This window comes from Pelodiscus sinensis, chromosome 1 (genome assembly GCF_049634645.1).
Source record: "Pelodiscus sinensis isolate JC-2024 chromosome 1, ASM4963464v1, whole genome shotgun sequence".
Taxonomy (NCBI): Eukaryota; Metazoa; Chordata; order Testudines; family Trionychidae; genus Pelodiscus; species Pelodiscus sinensis.
In genome coordinates this window covers 332,556,942-332,575,276 of record NC_134711.1, presented here as the reverse complement: position 1 = coordinate 332,575,276, position 18,335 = coordinate 332,556,942, and the positions used below count along the sequence as shown (strand labels likewise).

Genomic DNA, 18,335 nt, shown 5'->3' with positions numbered 1-18,335 from the left:
TGGGAACTTACCACAGCAGGGACGCTGTAGCCTGGGCATTAAGGAACAAAGACATATAACGAATATCCACACTTGTGTTTCCTGCAGTACAACACATTGGCATTATTGACACATGGACAATCATAAAATGTGGAATGGGCATTAGTAGGTTGTTCATACCTCACTTCTCTGAACAGTCAAATGTCATTGGTCAGTGTGTGGAGAGTGACCAATACGCTCCACCCATGAGAACAGCCCCCAGCAGTGCATGTCGTGTCTCATACGAACATTGTCTCTCCATCCAGGTATGCTGTGACCATCACCTGAGACCCTGGGTACATACAAGCCATGAGGAATATCCATGTGATACTATTCTATATCTGAGTTAGACACTTTCTCCCTTTCTCCATGTCAGATTCCAGCAGAAACAACTTCACCAACCCCTCCACCTTCATCCTGCAGGGCATTCCTGGCCTGGAGACAGCCCATGTCTGGCTCTCCATCCCCTTCTGCACCATGTACATTATAGCCATGTTGGGGAACTTTAGCATCCTGTTCATTGTGAAGATGGAGCCGAGCCTCCATGAGCCCATGTACTATTTCCTCTGCATGCTGGCCGCTACTGACCTGGTCCTCTCTACATCCATCCTGCCCAAAATGCTGAGTATTTTCTGGTTCAATTCCAGGGAGATCGATTTCAGTGCCTGCCTCACCCAGATGTTTTTCATTCACTGCACTTTACTAATGGAGTCTGGGACACTCACGGCCATGGCCTATGATCGCTACGTGGCCATTTGTGATCCCCTCAGACATTCCACCATCCTGACAAACTCCATTGTAGCCAAGATCAGCCTGACCGTGCTGCTGCGTGGTGTCATCCTCACATTGCCCTGTCCCCTCCTGGCAAGGCAGTGGCCATATTGTAGAACCAACATCATTCCTGAGCCATACTGCTCACACATAGGTGTGGTGAGCCTGGCCTGCGCTGACATTCGTGTGAGTAGTTACTACGGCCTCTTTCTCCTACTCTGTGTGATGGGGCTGGATGTGATTTTTATTGCTGTCTCCTATATCGAGATCCTCAGGGCCATCTTCAGACTCCCCACAAAAGATGCCCGGCTCAAAACTATTGGAACCTGTGGCTCCCACTTCTGTGCCATGCTAGCCTTCTACATGCCTCTTCTTTTCATCTCCCTTGTAAACCGCCTGGGCCAGAAAGTACCCCTGCATTTCCATATTTTAATTTCCAACTTGTATGTGTTGATGCCCCCAATGCTGAACCCCATCATCTATGGGGTGAGGACCAAGCAGATCCACAACAGGCTGCTCCGGCTCTTTACTCAAAAGGGTACCTAAGGATTTCTCCTGTTTCTCTGGCTCCGAGACTGAGATCAGACAAGAGCTGGGTGGTGACATGGTGCTGGGCCTTCTTCTGTGAAATTCTGACTGGAGAGTGAAAGTGACATTAAACCCTGTCCTAGCCTTACCATGCTGTGTCTGTGGGACAAACCGAGTAATCGGTCTGTGTTCAACTCATTCATTCATGGGGTTGCCCACTTTCTAATTCCTGGTACCTTGCACCCTGAGGTTCCTTTCCCTGCCCCGTTTATTCCTTCAATATTTCCTTCACCTCTTCCCCCACAATAAAACATTTTCTTGTTGTTCTACCCCCATGCCTCAAACCACCAACCCAGTTACTCAAACGATGATCAGACAATCTCTCTCCAGCCATCCATCTCTCCTTCCTAGATCATCTCCACCTCCCTTCCCTGCCATTGCAATTCCGTGTGCTCCAAGGCTGGGACAGGAGCGTCTCCAGACTGACTAAGAGTCTGGTCTGAGAGCAGGGAGGACACAGCGCTGAAGCTGACCGGCTGGGCAGGAGCAGAGAGGAAAGCTAAGAAGCACGTACAAACCCAGTTGAGGGTTGCGGGAAGAGTTGAGTTGCAGTCAGGCAAAATTATGCTACATCGTGCATGTGGGCCCTAACGCTCTGCTACAAAGCCAGGAAAAATGAGTTCAGTGTGTCATTTCCCTTTTTTATTATTCAATACCTCCCTGCTAGGGAGGGTCCCTGCAGTGGGTGTGGGCTGGGCACTTTTTGGCCTGAGCCAGGTCTTGGGAGGCAGGGCAGGGGATCAGCTTTGAAGCTGGGAGGACAACATCTGAGAGAGACAGAAGGAGAAGCAGGGAAGGAGAACATCACATTGGAGCAGCTGGGACATTCTGTCAAGTTGGCGTCATGGGATCCTCTCCTACTGAGGCTACCTCTGCGGGGGATGGAATTCCACATAATATGAAAAAAAACTGGCAATGGGGGATTAAATCATCAGAAACCTAGATAGCTGGGTTTGGGATGACCGGGAGAACCACTGGTGACTTATGTGCAAAGACTGTGGAACTCTTGAGACATCTCGATAGACATATGTGTATTATCAGGGGAAAGCAGGTGGTACATGCAAGTAGTAATGATGTAGGGAAGCCAAATATAAAAGATTGAAGTCCAGGACCTCCAGAGTAGCATTTTCAGAAACACGTTGGCTGAAACAGGAGTCATAGAACACTAGAACTGGAGGGGTCCTTGAGAGGTCGTCAAGTCCAGTCCCGTGCCCTCAGGGCAGGATCAAGCATCATCTAGACTGGGGTGGGGGGCAGGCAAAAGGGCCTCTGCAGGCTGTATCCAGCCCTCCAAGCGGGTTGATCATGTCTGCAAAGGCCCTGCCTCTCCTCTGCCCCAGGCCAATTAGGGCCTTGGAGGCAGGGGGTAGCGCATGAAGTTTCCTCCGCCCTGCCAGGAGCTGGAGGAGACTTCGCCCAGTCTTCCACCCCCAAGTCCTGATTGGCCTGTGGGAGAAGAGGGAGCATGCAAAGTCTCCTCCCACTGCAAGGGGCATGGGCACCTCTGTGGGGGCAAAGGTACTTCCCCACCCTCAGTCAATCATGATCTGGGGGTAGGGAAGGAGGGAAGTATCCTGGCCCCGCCCCTTCTGGTGTGGCCTGGGGCCACTTCAAAAATTTCTGAAGTGGTCCCTGGAAAAAAAAGTATTGCCCACTCCTGGTCTAGACCATCCCTGATAGATGTCTATTTAACCTGCTCGTAAATATCTTCAATGATGGAGATTCTACAACCTCCCTTCGCAATTTATTCCAGTGTTTAACCGCCCTAATAGTTAGAAAGTATTTCCTAATGTCCAACTTAAACCTCCCTTGCTGGTGTTTAAGCCCATTGCTTCTTGTCTCATCCTCAGAGGACAAGGAGAATATTTTTTCTCCCTCTTCCTTGTGACACCCCGTCAGATACCTGAAACCACTATCGTGTCCCCTCTCAGGCTTCTTTTTTTCAAACTAAACAAGACCAATTCTTTCAGTCTTCCCTCATAGCTTGTATTCGCTAGACCTTTCATCTAGCGAACCTTCTCAGGACCTTCTCCAATTTCTCCACATCTTTCTTGAAATGCGGTGCCCAGAACTGGACACAATCCTCCAACTGAGGCCTAATCAGTGCAGAAGAATGACTCCGAAGCATGAAGATCAACAGATGGAAATGCAGAGTCTCAATGGCTGTGTCCAGACTCAGGGGTTTTTTCGGGAAAAGTAGCCTTTTCCCGAAAAAACTTCCCCTGCATCCAGACTCAAGCCGCGTTCTTTCGAAATTATTTCAAAGAACGCGGCTTTTCTTTCGATGGCGGTAAACCTCTTTTTACGAGGAAGAACGCCTTCTTTCGAAAGTTCCTCTTTCGAAAGAAGGCGTTCTTCAATGTAAATAGGGCTTCCTCGAAAGAGAGCATCCAGATTCGCTGGGTGCTCTCTTTCGAAAAAGCGGATTGCTCTTTCGAAAGATCCGCCTGCAGTCTAGACGCGATCTTTCGAAAGAGGCTCTTTTGAAAGATGCTTTCGAAAGAGCCTCTTTCGAAAGAAGCCTGCAGTCTAGACATAGCCCAAGTGTGGATGAGATTGTAGTAGAAGGTGGAGGGGGTTAGATTTATTAGTAACTTGGGAACTGTTTGAGAAAGGAGAAGAGTATACAGGAAGAATGGTCTCCACATCAAATTCAATGGGACCATATTGGTATCACTTAAAATTACCAGGGTGTCAACTCAGAAGGCCAGGGCCCAACAGGGCTGTAGATTCGCTTCAAGACAGAGTCAATTAGGATAGTTGCTTTTATTAATCTCACTATGTGACTACTGTTATAGGCTTAATACTGCCAGATGGCTACACAGCTACTGCAAAGTAATACATGAATAAGTACAGGCAGAGCAATGCATAAAAACGAGCAACAGGCACTTGGAAATGCTTACGCCCCTTCAGTCCGCAAGGAGTCCTGTTCTAGTCACCGAGTGTGACTAACCGGGCCGGGTCTGGGCACAGCTGAGGGCATCTTCTCAGGGCAAATTGCTCAAACTTGGGGCTCCTTACAGCCCCAGACTAGAGACCTTCCCAAACAGGCCACAAACCAGTCACACCGAGCACTACAGCTTCCAATCTGTCCATCCAGAAGCCTCACAAGCAAAACCCCTCAGACACCTGAGCTCTTCCTGTGACCAGGGCCTAGCACACAAATGAGGGGTTATACAACCCAATCTCACCTACCTCAAATGGGTTCGTCTGGTCCCAAGAAACCAGCTACAGGTCCCAATCAATTTACACTCTGGATCTTAACCACAAGATCATGCTGAGCCAATCCGTTACAATCTAAAATCTACTGAATGAAAGAAAAGCAGGAGAGTCAGGTTGTTAAGGAGAATACATCACATGCACCGAATCACCAAGTTCTCATTGCAGGCTCTTAGCAGAGATGTTACAGCCTGCTGGCTTATAAGTCTCTGGTGCACATCCTATCTCAGGATGGGTCCACGGTTCTTTCCGGCTCCTTGTTCCCTGCAAGGCTGCGTTTGGGATCAGGAGCTGAACTGAAGACCAGATGGAGATTTCCACATGGCACTTATATACTTCTCCTGGCATCTTCCTGGCCAGAGTAGGTCACATGGTTCAGGGATCCATCCTTGTATCACATGCTTTGTGCCAACTTTTGGGGTAACTCCCCCCCCCATGGGTGCAGCAGTGATCTTTAGAATCCAATAACGTGACACCTCGTACCCGGCCACAGTGGATGTGGCTCCAGCTGGGGGGATCCAGGGCACCTTCCAAGGTTTAGGTCCCTGGTGAGACTCAGCAGGCATGGGACTCCCTACACCAGCTATGCTTCAGTTGTTTACTGGGTATGCGTGTGCTTGGCTCAACGCCATTCTTGTCACTCTTATGACAGCCAGTTCTCAGCTTTCCCTGCTTGCTTGCTTACCTCAATGAGGGACAGCAAAGCATTTTGTCTCTGCGCGCTCTGGTTGCCCTCACTCGGGACACCACAGCACTCTGCAACATGGAGCCAGAGCTGCCCCTGGGCACTCTGGTGCTTCTTTTTGATGCGTTGCTGTGAGCCTGGCTGCACTTTCTGCAGGATGCCATCCGGGAGGTCCATCGGGGGGCTGTCAGTATCCAGGAGGCCCTGCAGGAGAGCTTCCACCCCGAGGAGCACTAAGAGCCTCCCTGGTGTGCCCCAATGGGGGCTTGTGCCTCATTCCTCCCTCATGTCCTTCCACTTACTCCTCCCTAACCCCCCTTCCTTATGTCAAATAAATTACATGTATTTTCATGAACACAAACTCTCTTTATTTAACAAAACTGGGGGAGAGGAGAATGAAACTCTGGTGAGACTGGGAAAAGGAGGCAGGAGAGGGGAGAAGAGAGGGTGGGAGAGGGGAGGGGGAAACCTGGGAGGAGGGAGCTGGAAGGGAGACGCAAGGAGAAGAAGGGGGAGGGGAAGCTCAGGGCTCAGGTTTGGGGGTCTCACTGAACCAACTTGATTTTCATGCTAACCTGCTCCTGGGTTCGCATGTGACCTTTGGTGGCCAGGCTGGCAGCTATCCTGCCATAGACGGCCACATTCCTCCATCTAGTGCAGAGATCATGGATGTTGGGGGCATCCCCCCTGAACCTGAATAAGGTCCATGATCTCCACCCTGGATCAGCACCTGCTTTCTCCTGGCCCTGGCAGGCTCCTGGGAGCAGGCAGACTGCTCCTGGGGAGCGATGGAGGGCTGGGCTGCCAGTGGTTTGCTGGCTCATGTTTTGGGGCCACTGGGTCAGGGGCAGTGACTGTTGGCTCTGGGCTGGCAGGCCTGGAGCTGGCACAGGCACTGTGGCCAGAGTCAACCCCTTTAAGGGCTCTGGGGAGGAAGGAGGGAGAGGAGTGTTCTTGGCTGAGGCTGGAGTGGCCACTAGGGCACCCTGGGAAGGCTGGAGGCCCCCTATTTCGAAATAAGTGTCTACTCAGCACTTATTTCAAAATAGCTATTTTGAATTTGGCATTATTCCTCATGGAATGAGGTTTACCAAATTCGAAATAAGCACTCCGCTATTCTGAATTAATTTTGAAATAGAGGTTTGGCTTTGGAGACACTAGTAAAGTTATTTTGAAATAACTTTGCTGTGGAGACATACCCTTATAAGTCTGAGTAAGGAGAGGATGGAAGATGGTAAAATTCACTTAGGAGGAGTAACAATCAAATGAAAAATATCCCATTCAATATCATCGCATAATGGCTGACTGATGAAAAAGTGACAATTTGTAAAGTGTTTATATACAAATGCTATAAATTTAAACAAGAAGATGGATGATCTAAAGAGCCTCTTATTCAATGAGGATATTGATAAAATAGGCAACACAGAACCTGATGGAACGAGGACCATCAATTAGGCAGAGTAATACCTAGGTGCAATATTTTTTGGAAAGAGAGAGGAGTTTGAGCTGATGTGGGAATGGGAATAGAGGTGAAAGAAAGATTGAATGAAAGGAAGTAAAAACCTGAAAGGAACCAAACTGTCCAATAAAATCTATTTGGATAGTTATTCCATGCTCCAATAATACTACTTTAGTAGCAGCAGGTATATCATAGATCAAGTGTCCAGAATGGTGATAGTGATAGTGATAGTGAAATGGTGTGGGAGATTAGAAAGGATATACAAATGATACCATGGAGGAATTAAATTATCCCTATATTGACTGGGTCCATGTCACCTCAGGTCGTGTTGCAGAGATAAAGTTTCTTGACTCCTTCCATGACTCTTTCTTGGATCATCTAGTCCTTGAACCCATGAGAGCAAAGGCAATTCTTGATTTTGTCCTAATTGAAGTGAAAATATTGAATTTCACAAAGGGGATCTACACCTGAGCCCCAGGCTAACAGACACTGCTAGAGAACCCAAAAAGTGCCACTAAGTGCTGATCACCAACATAAAAGAAACAGTGAGAGACAAGACCGTGTCCTCTGAATAGAGCAACTTAAAACCCAGTGAGGGAAATGCAAAGAACCATAAACTCTGACAAGCAAAGTGTGAAACTATCCGAGTGTTTGTCGGGCGCAGCTGCTGCTTAATAGCCCATTCCCAGAAGCCCCGAACTAGTTCCCCTGAACTTGTGCTCTGCTGTTAACACCCAGGACACACTTCTACCAGCCAGGGCAGTGCTGTGCACGACGGCTGCCTCACATGCAGCCCCCTTGGTGGTGTGTTACACAACCGGCTGCGTCTAGACTGGCAAGTTTTTCTGCAAAACCAGCTTCTTTTGTGGAAAAACTTGCCAGCTGTCTACACTGGCCGCTTGAATTTCCACAAGAACACTGACGATCTCATGTAAGATTGTCAGTGTTCTTGCGGAAATACTGTGCTGCTCCCGTTCGGGCAAAAGCCCTCTCGTACAAATGCTTTTGCACAAGAGGGCCAGTGTAGACAACACGGTATTGTTTTGCACAAAAAAGCCCCGATGGCGAAAATGGCGGTTGGGGCTTTCTTACGTGAAACCGTGTCTAGATTGACGCGGACGCTTTTCTGCAAAAAGTGCTTTTGCGCAAAAGTGTCCGTGCCAATCTAGACGCTCTTTTCCACAAATGCTTTTAACAGAACAACCTTTCCGTTAAAAGCATTTGCGGAAAATCCTGCCCGTCTAGACGTAGCCGGTGTGTTTGTCTTGTCTACTCGATAAGCTACTTAGTGACGGGGCTGGGTGTTCGTGAAGAGCCCGGCACAAAGGACTCTGCACTGGAGCGAGGCCTCTGGAGGGTTTCACCATCCATATAATGCTCATAACAACTCAGTAGACCAACCTCGCCCCCTTCCCTTTGGCTACACACAGAGGTCAAATCATGCTTTCCAGCTAGTCACTTGTGCCCTGGTGGGCACAACCCCTTTGTCGGGCCGAGACAGGAATCTGTTCTGTCCCGTTCCAGCGCTGACAGACCCAGGGGCTCCGCACAGAGAAATGCCCCCAATTAGCCTACGTGTACTCTTGTTCCAGGGCAGATGTAGGGAGATTGGAGACACCCTCGCCCCTGGAGTGGCCCCCAGAGGCTCTCCATTCACAGGACCATTTGGTTGGTGTTTTACTGAGTCTATTCCCCCGAAGTGACCCCAGTCGCTGTGTGGGTGGGCAGGTCTCTGAGTGGGAGGGGAAGTGGTTTCCTAGGGTTCACCCCTTCCAGGAATGGGGAGCTCACAGACTCCATCTTCTTTTGGATTCTTCAGATTCCCCTTGATCTGTTCAGGCCGCTTCCCATCCAACACACAGCCTCTGCCAGAGTTGGGGTCAATTTCCTTCTTGGCGTGATGACAACACCGTGGTTACAAGAAAGTCTGGACACCTGGTTCTGTCTGTCATCCTGACACTCAATCTCTGTGTGACAAGTCTGGGTCTCAGTTTCCACATCTGTATAAAGGGGATAGTCTCATAGGGACTTTCTTTTCCTAAATGTTTTGACGACCCTGCAGTGAAAGGCGCTGTTACTGTCGTGAATCACAGCTCTCTGGTCCCACAGGGTACCTCTACAGAGCAGGGCAAAAGCTGAATAGAGCTACATCAATTGCGCAGATGAAGTCAACGTAGCTTAATTCGGCTTTTGGCGATATAACAGCTTGCTGTGTAGACGTGCACTATGTTATTTCAAATTAACATCCGTTATTCCGAAATAACACGTTGCGTAGATGTATCCTTAGGGACAGTCCCATGTGCCTGCAGAAATTGGCTTTCACTCCCCACAGTCATCTGACTCCAGATCTGTATGTTCAGTCTCCACCGATCATACCTGGGCATTTAAATGGTACAAGAGCCTATGGAGACCTAGGTATTACCTGCATTTTTCTTAATAGTCAACAACATTTTTACAATATACACAAGTGCACAGAGCAGCCAACTCCTCTGGCTCACCCAGGGTCCAAGCGTTCTCATCTCCCCTTGGGAAGAGCCCTTAATTGCTGTTTACTCCTTAAGCTGGATAAATAGCCCAGAAGCCCAGACATAGAAAGAGTCACTGGAAAGTCATCAGCTAGAAAATCTCTGTTCCCCAGACTGTTTGCATCCAGATGCTGCTTGTCCCCCAACTGCTGCATGAACCCCACTGGGATTGCGCAGAGCTGTATTATAACCAGTGCACACCCTTGTGTCGGCTCTTGGCAAGGGACGCTGCTGCAGATACTGGTCTGGGAGAGGTGTGGGATGTGGCTGCCTGACGGGGATTCCCAGGGAAGACACGTCGCTCTCAGCACTCAGCTCTAGCTCAGGAGCTAACCTCCTCCACAAAGCAAGGTGGGTATGGGACAGAGTAAGTCGGTGTCATTTATGCTCTGCATGGGTACAAAACCAATTAGGGCCCTTGCCCCAGGAGTTTTATTCCAGTGTTATTGTATAAAATGTCCCTCTTTGTTGATGGTCTCTAGCCCAAAGGCAGCTGCGGCTAGAGGCCATCAGCCAAGTGGGCTTTTTAGGATGAAAAATGCTAGTAGATCAATAATAAACAGCAATATTCTCTGGCCATGGCTCAGAGTTGACTCAGACCCACTGAGGCAAAACTCCCCTGGGAGCAAGAACTGAGTCAGGCCCTCAGCAGCCGGCTGTGTGTCACTGCCCAGACACTGTCACCTCCTCCCCGGCATATCAGGGCTCTGGCTGATCTGCTGGGAAGCAGAATGGCTGCTCGGCCAGTCCCTCCCCAGCCGCTAGCAGGGCCTGGCGTTCTTCTGGCCTTGTGGAACCTCCTCAGATTTCCTTTGTCTGCAGCCTGCATGTGACTGTATCAAACACTGTGTGCGCACGGGCCCCGCTCAGCCAGCACTCCGGATCCATCGGTGCCTGTCCTGGCCTCCTCCTTGTGATCCCTCTGCCAGCCTTTGGCTCAGGCACGGATTTTATCTCCAGATATTTTCCATTTGCTTCCTGCTCATTGATGGAAATATCTAATGGCATCGGGCGCACATGTGATCCCTTCAGGACCACGCTAAAAACAGCCCCGTTGTTGGCTGACAGGGGCCCTTTGACAACAGCTGTCTGGGATCGGGGAGTGGCCAGATTTCAATGCATTTTGTGGGTGCTCTTCTGGTATTGCAGAGTGTGCATTTTTGATCTGTCAGGTTTCCCTCTTACATCAAACACCTCAGAGAAATCAAGGTGTATTGCATCTGCCCTGTTCTCCTTCTCATCCAAATGCAGTTCCCTTTCTCACTCATATTAATGAATGATTTTTCCATGAAGCATATCAGTGACTAGCATTAACTAAGCCCAGACCAGTTTTTCTATTGTGTCGTAAACTGGTCAATTCTGTAAATATTCAGGGTTTTTTTTTAATACGATCTATTTAACACACATCTGCCTTTTCTTTGCCTTTACATAAATTCTGGCTCTGATGCTGCCTGATAGTACACTTCTGGTGCAAATAGGGTGTCTAGATGCTAGATTAGCTCACAAGTCCTGGCTTTGTGACCTCAAGTTTCTATTTTAGATGCTGTTTAAAAGCCTTGTTGACTGAAAATAGATGGGAATATATTTCATCGCCTCATCTTACAGCAGCCCATGTCAGGATGGCCGAGGGGTCTAAGGTGCCAGACTCCAGGCTCCGTGCTTCCTCTAGTTGGCAAATGTCACTGCGGAGTCTTTGGCCATTATCTCTGAAAACTCGTGGAAATCGGGAGAGATCCCGGATGACTGGAAAAAGGCAAATGTAGTGCCCATCTTCAAAAAAGGGAAGGAGGACAATCCAGGGAACTACAGCCTTATCTCAGTCCCTGGAAAAAATCATGGAGAGGATCCTCGGGGAATCCATTTTGAAGCTCTTGGAAGTGGACATGGGGAAGTCGGTGAATGTGATATACCTTGACTTTAGTTAAGCTTTTGATACGGTCTCCGCAATATTCTTGCTAGAAAGTTAAGGAAGAATGGATTGGATAAATGGACTGTAAAATGGATAGAAAGCTGGCTAGGCTGTCGGGCCCAACGAGTACTGATTAATGGCTCAATGTCAGGTTGGTGTTTGGTTTCTAGTTGAGTGCTCCAAGGATCGGTTTAGAGCCGGTTTTGTTCAACATCTTTATTAATGACCTGGATGAGGGGCTGGATTGCACCCTCAGCAAGTTTATGGATGACACTAAGTTAGAGGGAGAGTAGATACACTGGAGGGCAGGGATAGGGTCCAGAGTGACCTAGATTTAATTAGAGGATTGGGCCACAAGAAATCTGATGAGGATCAACAAGGACAAGTGTAGAGACCTGCACTTGGGATGGAAGAATCTCAAGCATTGTTACAGGCTGGGAACCGACTGGCTAAGTAGCAGTTCTGCAGAAAAGAACCTGAGGATTCCAGTGGATGAGAAGCTGGATGTGAGTCAACAGGGTGCCCTTGTAGCCAAGAACGTAAATGGAATATCAGGTTGCATTAAAAAGAGCACTGCCAGCAGATCTAGAGAAGTGATTATTCCCCTTTATTTGGCTCTGCTGAGGCCATATCTATAGCATTGCAACCAGATCTGGGCTCCCCCCCCCCAATATGGAAAGGATGTGGATGCATTGGAGAGAGTCCAGTGAAGGGCAACCAAAATGATGAGGGGGCTGGAGCACATGACCTGTGAGGAGTGGCTGAGGGATTTGGGTTTGTTTAGTGTACAGAAAAGAAGAATGAGGAGGGATTTGATAGCAGCCTTCAACTTCCTGAAAGGAGGTTCCAGAAAGGACTGAGCGAGGCTGTTCTCAGTAGTGACGGATGACAGAACAAGGAGCAATGGTCTCAAGTTACAATGGGAGAGGTCTAGGTTAGATATTAGGAAAAACTATTTCACTAGGAGGGTGGTGAGGTCCTGGAATGGGTTACCTAGGGAGGTGGTGAAATCTCCATCCCTAGAGGTGTTTAAGTCTCGGCTTGACAAAGCCCTGGCCGGGTTGATTTAATTGGGATTGGTCCTGCCTAGAGCAGGGGGCTGGACTTGACCTTCTGAGGTCTCTTCCAGCTCTATGGTTCTATGATTCTATGATTCTACTACAACCAGTTCTGTCAACAAAGCAAGCCGCTTTTTTGACAGAGTCTATACACTTTCTTTTGAAAAAGCACAGTGTGGATGCAATAGCACCTTTTTAGACAGAATTCTGTCGAAAAAAAGGCGTTATTCCTCATAAAATGAGGTTTACCACCATCGACAAAACTGCCGCGTTCTGTCTACTTACTGTCAACAGAACATGGCAGTAGTGTAGATGCAGGTATAGTTTTGTCGACAAAAGTCCATTTTTGTCGACAAAATCCTGTAGTCTAGACACACCCTAATCATTTCCATCTGTCCACATATGGCACCTTCCCCTGCTCTTATAGCCCATCCGGGAAATCCTCTTTCTATCTGTTACGTCCTTCAGAGTGACCGTGGGTATGTCTACACTGTGGGGGTTTTCCGGAATACTGGAGGTACCCCGGAAAAACTGCCACATCCAAGGAACATGTTTGCTCTTCCACTTTTTTTTGTGAGTAGAGCAAACACACTCTTTCGGGGAGCCGTGAATTCCTCGTTCTATGAGGGATAAGGGTTCCACTGAAAGAGGAGTCTTTTCCACAGTTCAGGCCCATCTAGACTGGGCCAAATAGCAGAAAAACCTCTTCCGGGAAAGCGATCGGAAAAAGCTATGTAAATTGGGGAGCACAATTTCTGTATCTTTTTCTGAAAAAAACCTATAGTTTAGACCAAGCCTGGGTGAGCAAAACTGAGGGAAAGTCCAGACCAGGGAATTCTCCACCCCATTCTGTTGGCACCGGAACAGTGTTTGTGTTGGGCACAGTTCTGCATCTCTAGCTGTTTCCATTGAGCTGTCAGTGATGACTCCCAGGCCTTCCCCTGAGGGGTGTTCTGGTTGGGATGTTTCCCCGGTATGTGTCTTGGTTTCTTATTTCCTCACTTTCAGACTTTTAGCAACTGGGTGAATTGGGAACTTATCAAAGTTTGGACTCTTTAGCCTTGGCGTTAAGGAATGAAGACAAATAATGAGAATTGACACTTATGTTTCTTCCTGGTGCCTATTCAGGTTTCCTGCATCGCAACAGATAGGAACTAAAGATACGTGGAGAATCATAAAATGTGGAATGGGCATTGGTAGGCTGTTCATACCTCACTTCTCTGAATAGTCAAATGTCATTGGACAGTGTGTGGAGAGTGACCAATATGCTTCACACATGAGAAAAGCCTCCAGCAGTGCATGTCGTGTCTCAAATGAACATTGCCTTTCCAGTCAGGAATTTGTGCTGTGACCTTCACACAAGAGTCTGAGTACATACAAGAAGTCAAGGGAACGTACATGTGAGACCGTTCTGCTTCAGAGCTGGACAACTTCTCCCTTATTCCATGTCAGATTCCAGTACAACAAACTTCACCAACCCCTCCACCTTCATCCTGCTGGGGATTCCTGGTCTGGAAGCATCCCATGTCTGGATCTCCATCCCCTTCTGCACCATGTACATCATAGCCATCTTGGGGAACTTCACCATCCTCTTCATTGTGAGGAGAGAGTGTAGCCTCCATGAGCCCATGTACTATTTCCTCTGCATGCTGGCCGTCACCGACATGGTGCTATCCACATCCATTGTGCCCAAAATGCTGAGCATTTTCTGGACCAAAACAAGGGAGATCAATTTCAATGCCTGCCTCACCCAGATGTTCTTCCTTCACTGCTCTTCAGCAATGGAGTCTGGTATATTCATAGCCATGGCGTTGGATCGCTACGTGGCCATCTGCCATCCCCTGAGACATTCCACCATCCTGACAAACCCCGTGGTGGCCAAGATCGGCCTGGCCGTGCTGCTGCGTGGTGCCATGCTTGCCTTGCCCTGTCCCTTACTGGCCAGGCAGTGGCCATACTGCAGAACCAACATCATCCCTGAGCCGTACTGCTCACACATTGCCGTGGTGAAGCTGGCTTGTGCTGATATTCGTGTCAGCAGTTACTACGGCCTCTTTGTGCTATTCTGTGTGTTGGGTCTGGATGGGATTTTTATCGCTCTGTCCTACACCCAGATCCTCAGGGCCATCTTCAAACTCCCCACCAAAGATGCCCGGCTGAAGACTTTTGGGACCTGTGGCTCCCACATCTGCGCCATCTTAGCCTTCTATGTGCCTGGTCTTTTCATATCCCTTGCAAACCGCTTTGGCCAGAACATGCCCCTGCATTTCCAAGTTCTCATTTCCAACTTGTACCGCTTGATGCCCCCCATGCTAAATCCCATCATCTATGGGGTGAGGACCAAACAGATCCATAACAGGCTGCTCCGTCTCTTTGCTCAAAAGGGGACGTAAAGTTTTCCCTTGTTGCTCTCATTCTGAGACTGAGATCAGAGAAGAGCTGGTTGGTTGCATGGTGCTGGGCCTTTTTCTCTGAATTCCTGTTACTTTAAGTTTGTAATTCACTTTGCGTGGCCTGTTTGCACTTGTAGCCACTGAAATCCTACTGCCTGTACTTAATAAAATCCCTTTATTTACTATCAAGCCCAGAGTAACTAATTGTTGCACATTCCCCTTTCATTGTTAAAGGGGGCTTACCTGGATGATGTAGTTGGGGTTCTGATCCCATTTGGGGAGCGCTTTCCCTGGACGCTGAGCCCTAAACTGCATTTTCCTCAGACAGGAAAAGGTTCAGTATCCGTATTGCTCTGTGGTGGTGGTGTTCATGTGTTGGGGGAGGGGGAGAGAACAGTGAACTCAGCTGTGTGGGGGGTGACTAAACTTCAGGGTTTTGTCGACACAAGTGGACTTTTGTCGACAAAACTATACCTGCGTCTACACTACCGCAGAGTTCTGTAAACAGTAAGTCGACAGAGCGCGGCAGTAAACCTCATTCTACGAGGAATAACGCCTTTGTCGACAGAGTTATGCCAAAACCCGGTGCTATTGCAGCCACACTGTGCATTTTCAAAAGAGAGCGTCTAGACGCTCTGTCAAGAAAGCGGCTTGCTCTGTCAACAGAACTGGCTGTCGTCTAGACGCTCTTTTTTTCGACAGAGGCTTTGTTGACAGTATCTGTGGGACTGAGGACTCAGATCCTTTCACTAGTGAGTTCTACCAGGGTGGTGTCTATGCAAGGAAAGTTCCCAGTGAAAGAGTTTGCCCTCTTGTCTCTCTAAGGAGTGGGTCAAAGCACTCGCCTCGCATTTCTCTGAAGGTGAAACTTTTACCTGTGGAATGTTTCACTCTTTTGAAGCTCGCTGGGCTCTTTACATTTCTGCATCCATGTGTAATAACCTGAGGGTGGCTGAGTCTCCCTACAGGCAGCACAGCCCTGCCCCTGTACGATCTGCCACGCAGCACCTCTGTGCCCATGAGAGAGAGCTCTGTTGCCAGCACCATTCCCCCTCCTACCCCACAAGGAGCTGCTCCTGCTGACCCAGTGCCGTCCATGGTTGACCAGGGGGGTGTTTTTTCATACCCCTGACTGACAAAGTGCGACAAAGCTAGGTCTGAACTGCCGTGGGAAAGGTGCAATGTTCTGCTGGGCTCCTTGGGGCCCAAACCCAGCTCCTGTCAGTCACAGAGCTCCAAACGCCCAGAGCAGCCAATTCCTCGGACTCAGCCCAGAGCCCAGGAGTTCTCTTCTCCTTTTGGGAAGGCTCCTTAATTGCTGCTTATTGCTCCAGCTCAATAAATAGCCCAGAAGCCCAGACATGGAAAAAGTCACTGGAGAGTCACTGCCTAGAAAGTCTTTGTGCTCCAGCTTGTTTACGTCCAGATGCCGCTTCTCCCCCAGAGGCCGAGTGAACCCCACTGGGACAGCCCAGAGCTGTTTTATAACCAGTGCCCAGCCCTGTGTCGGCTCTCGGCGCGGGACGCTGCAGCAGACGCTGGGTTGAGAGAGGTGCGGGATGCGGCTGCCTGAAGGGGGTTCCCAGGGAAGACACGTCCCTCTCAGCACTCACAGGTACCAGCTCTGGCTGAGGGGCTCCCCTGTTCCACAGCCCAAGATCAGATCAACAGTAAGTCTGGGTCCTTTCTGCTTTGCACAGACATAAACATTCTGGGGTGCTTGACACAGAAAGGGTGAGTTTTATTCCAGTGTTATTGGCTAAAATTTCCCTCTTTGAGATGGCCTCTAGCCCCAAGGCAGCTGGACTTCACTTGCAAAGTGGACCTTTTAGGATGAAAGGTTTTAGTAGATGGACAATACAGGAAAATATTCTTTGGCCAGGGACCATACTTCACTCAGCCCTCACTGAAGCAAAACTCCCTTTGGAATTAGACCTGAGTAAAGAGCTCAAGAGCCAGCTGTGTGTGAATGCACAGACACTGTCAGCCGATGGTCAGGGCAGTGTGTGTGTGTGTGTGTGTGTGTGTGTGTGTGTGTGTGTGTGTGTGTTACATCTGAGTCCCGTCACAGCGGGCAGCCTTAGGGAAGACCGACGGGCACCCCGAGAAGTTTAACGTCCGTGTCTTTGACAACTAGGACCAGGTTCCTTCACGGTAGGCAGCCAACAGGCTTACAGATGCCTCAGAGTTTACAGGGAGAGCTTATTACACCTCAGACTTTGACTGCTAGGATACATGATCCCTTCGCAGCGGGCAGCCTAGGGAAGGCTGACACACGCCCCTACGGATCTGTCCCTTGGAAGCATCATGATCCAAACGCCCAGCTCTGCCTGTATCTGTCCCTTATGACCGGCTGGAGTTCTTTTAAATTGTGCTTGGTTCTGTTACAGCAACTGAAGGAGTCAGGTTAAAAGCTTAAACAGTTACAGGTTTATTAAAGAAGGTTATAAATCATATGGTTACAATGGCTATTGCTCTATTTCTTAACTGCTAGCAAATATAGATCTTAAAAATGTTTACAAAGAAAATAAAGATAGAAAATAGAAATAATGGTACCAAGTGACAGCTTAATCTTTAAAGAGCTCTAAGTCTATGTGTACACTTAAGACAAAGGACACATCCAGGTACAATTTTTACCCCCTTCTGTGCCTCTCGACTCCAGCATATCAGGCCAGGGCCGGTCCCTCAATTTCTAGGAAAGACGAATACGAGGTGGGCGTCCCCGTGGAATCTCGGGAGGTCAAACACCTAACCCGACCAGCAGATAGATGGTAGATTGACACTCAGAGTAAATGTGCTGCTGGACCCATCTATATACCCATAGGGGCCCGTATCCTCTTTCTTATCTAAGATGCCAAATTGTACTCGTCCATCTTTGTGATGCCAGTTCTTACAAGGGAGTTTCAACTTAATTTACACTTGCAAGAGAGATAACTAAATTGTGAGTACTGGACATTCTTTACTGGGTGAGAGATTCCTCCCCCCGCGGACGGATGTGTGTTCGCATCAATATGGGTTTCAGTCAAGGCAGTTCTCGCAGCCTCGAGGTCAACAATTGGTGTATCTCTGTTTACAGCCATCCACGGTCACAGCAGCCAGCATATCCGGGCCTTTTGTCAAGGCATCAAAGACTATGCTGATTTTACTGCTCTCTCTCTATGCCCGGTGTGCTCCAGGCAAGCAAAGATGGATGTTACGGGGAGAGGGGGTTCCTGTCTGGCTACAGACCCTGTCATCTCCTCCTCTCAGATCTCAGGGATCTGGGTGTTAATGGAAGGCTGTTTCCTGACTTGTATCTGCTGGGAAGCAGAGGGATGCTGGGGCACAACCCTGGTAAACATTTTACAACATGGGCCAGACATCTTCTTCCCTGGCTTAACTGGCTTCTCTGTGATGCCTGAGACTTTCAAAAAGAAATAAGCCAGACGCAGACACCCAAGGTGGGGAATTTCAGGCAAAGTAGCTAAAGTTCCGCCCATTTATAAACTGAAAATGAATTTGTTCAGTGTTGAAGTTGTCAGGCAGCCTTAACTAAATATCATGACACCAAGATCACCAGCAATATCCCATCCATTTTCTCCAATACTGTCAGTGGCAGGAGGTTGCACAGGCAAATAGATATTTTGTGAACAATTTTCTTCAGTGTTTTATGTTCGGAATTTCAATGCTCCCTTGACTGTGCGCCATGAAACACAGTACACAGAAATGCC

At 48.6% G+C, this 18,335-nt stretch overlaps 2 protein-coding genes across 2 annotated transcripts; both read left to right on the top strand.

Annotated features, from left to right (window-relative positions):
* The first annotated feature begins 387 nt into the window (after positions 1 to 387).
* Positions 388 to 1,335, top strand: LOC102457807 (olfactory receptor 52E2-like). Its single transcript, XM_006130385.3, has one exon. It carries the CDS (start codon positions 388 to 390, stop codon positions 1,333 to 1,335), a length of 948 nt encoding a protein of 315 aa, XP_006130447.3.
* Positions 1,336 to 13,677: 12,342 nt separating this feature from the next.
* On the top strand, positions 13,678 to 14,625 carry LOC142827540 (olfactory receptor 51E1-like). Its single transcript, XM_075923144.1, has one exon. It carries the CDS (start codon positions 13,678 to 13,680, stop codon positions 14,623 to 14,625), a length of 948 nt encoding a protein of 315 aa, XP_075779259.1.
* The last annotated feature ends 3,710 nt before the right edge of the window (positions 14,626 to 18,335 follow it).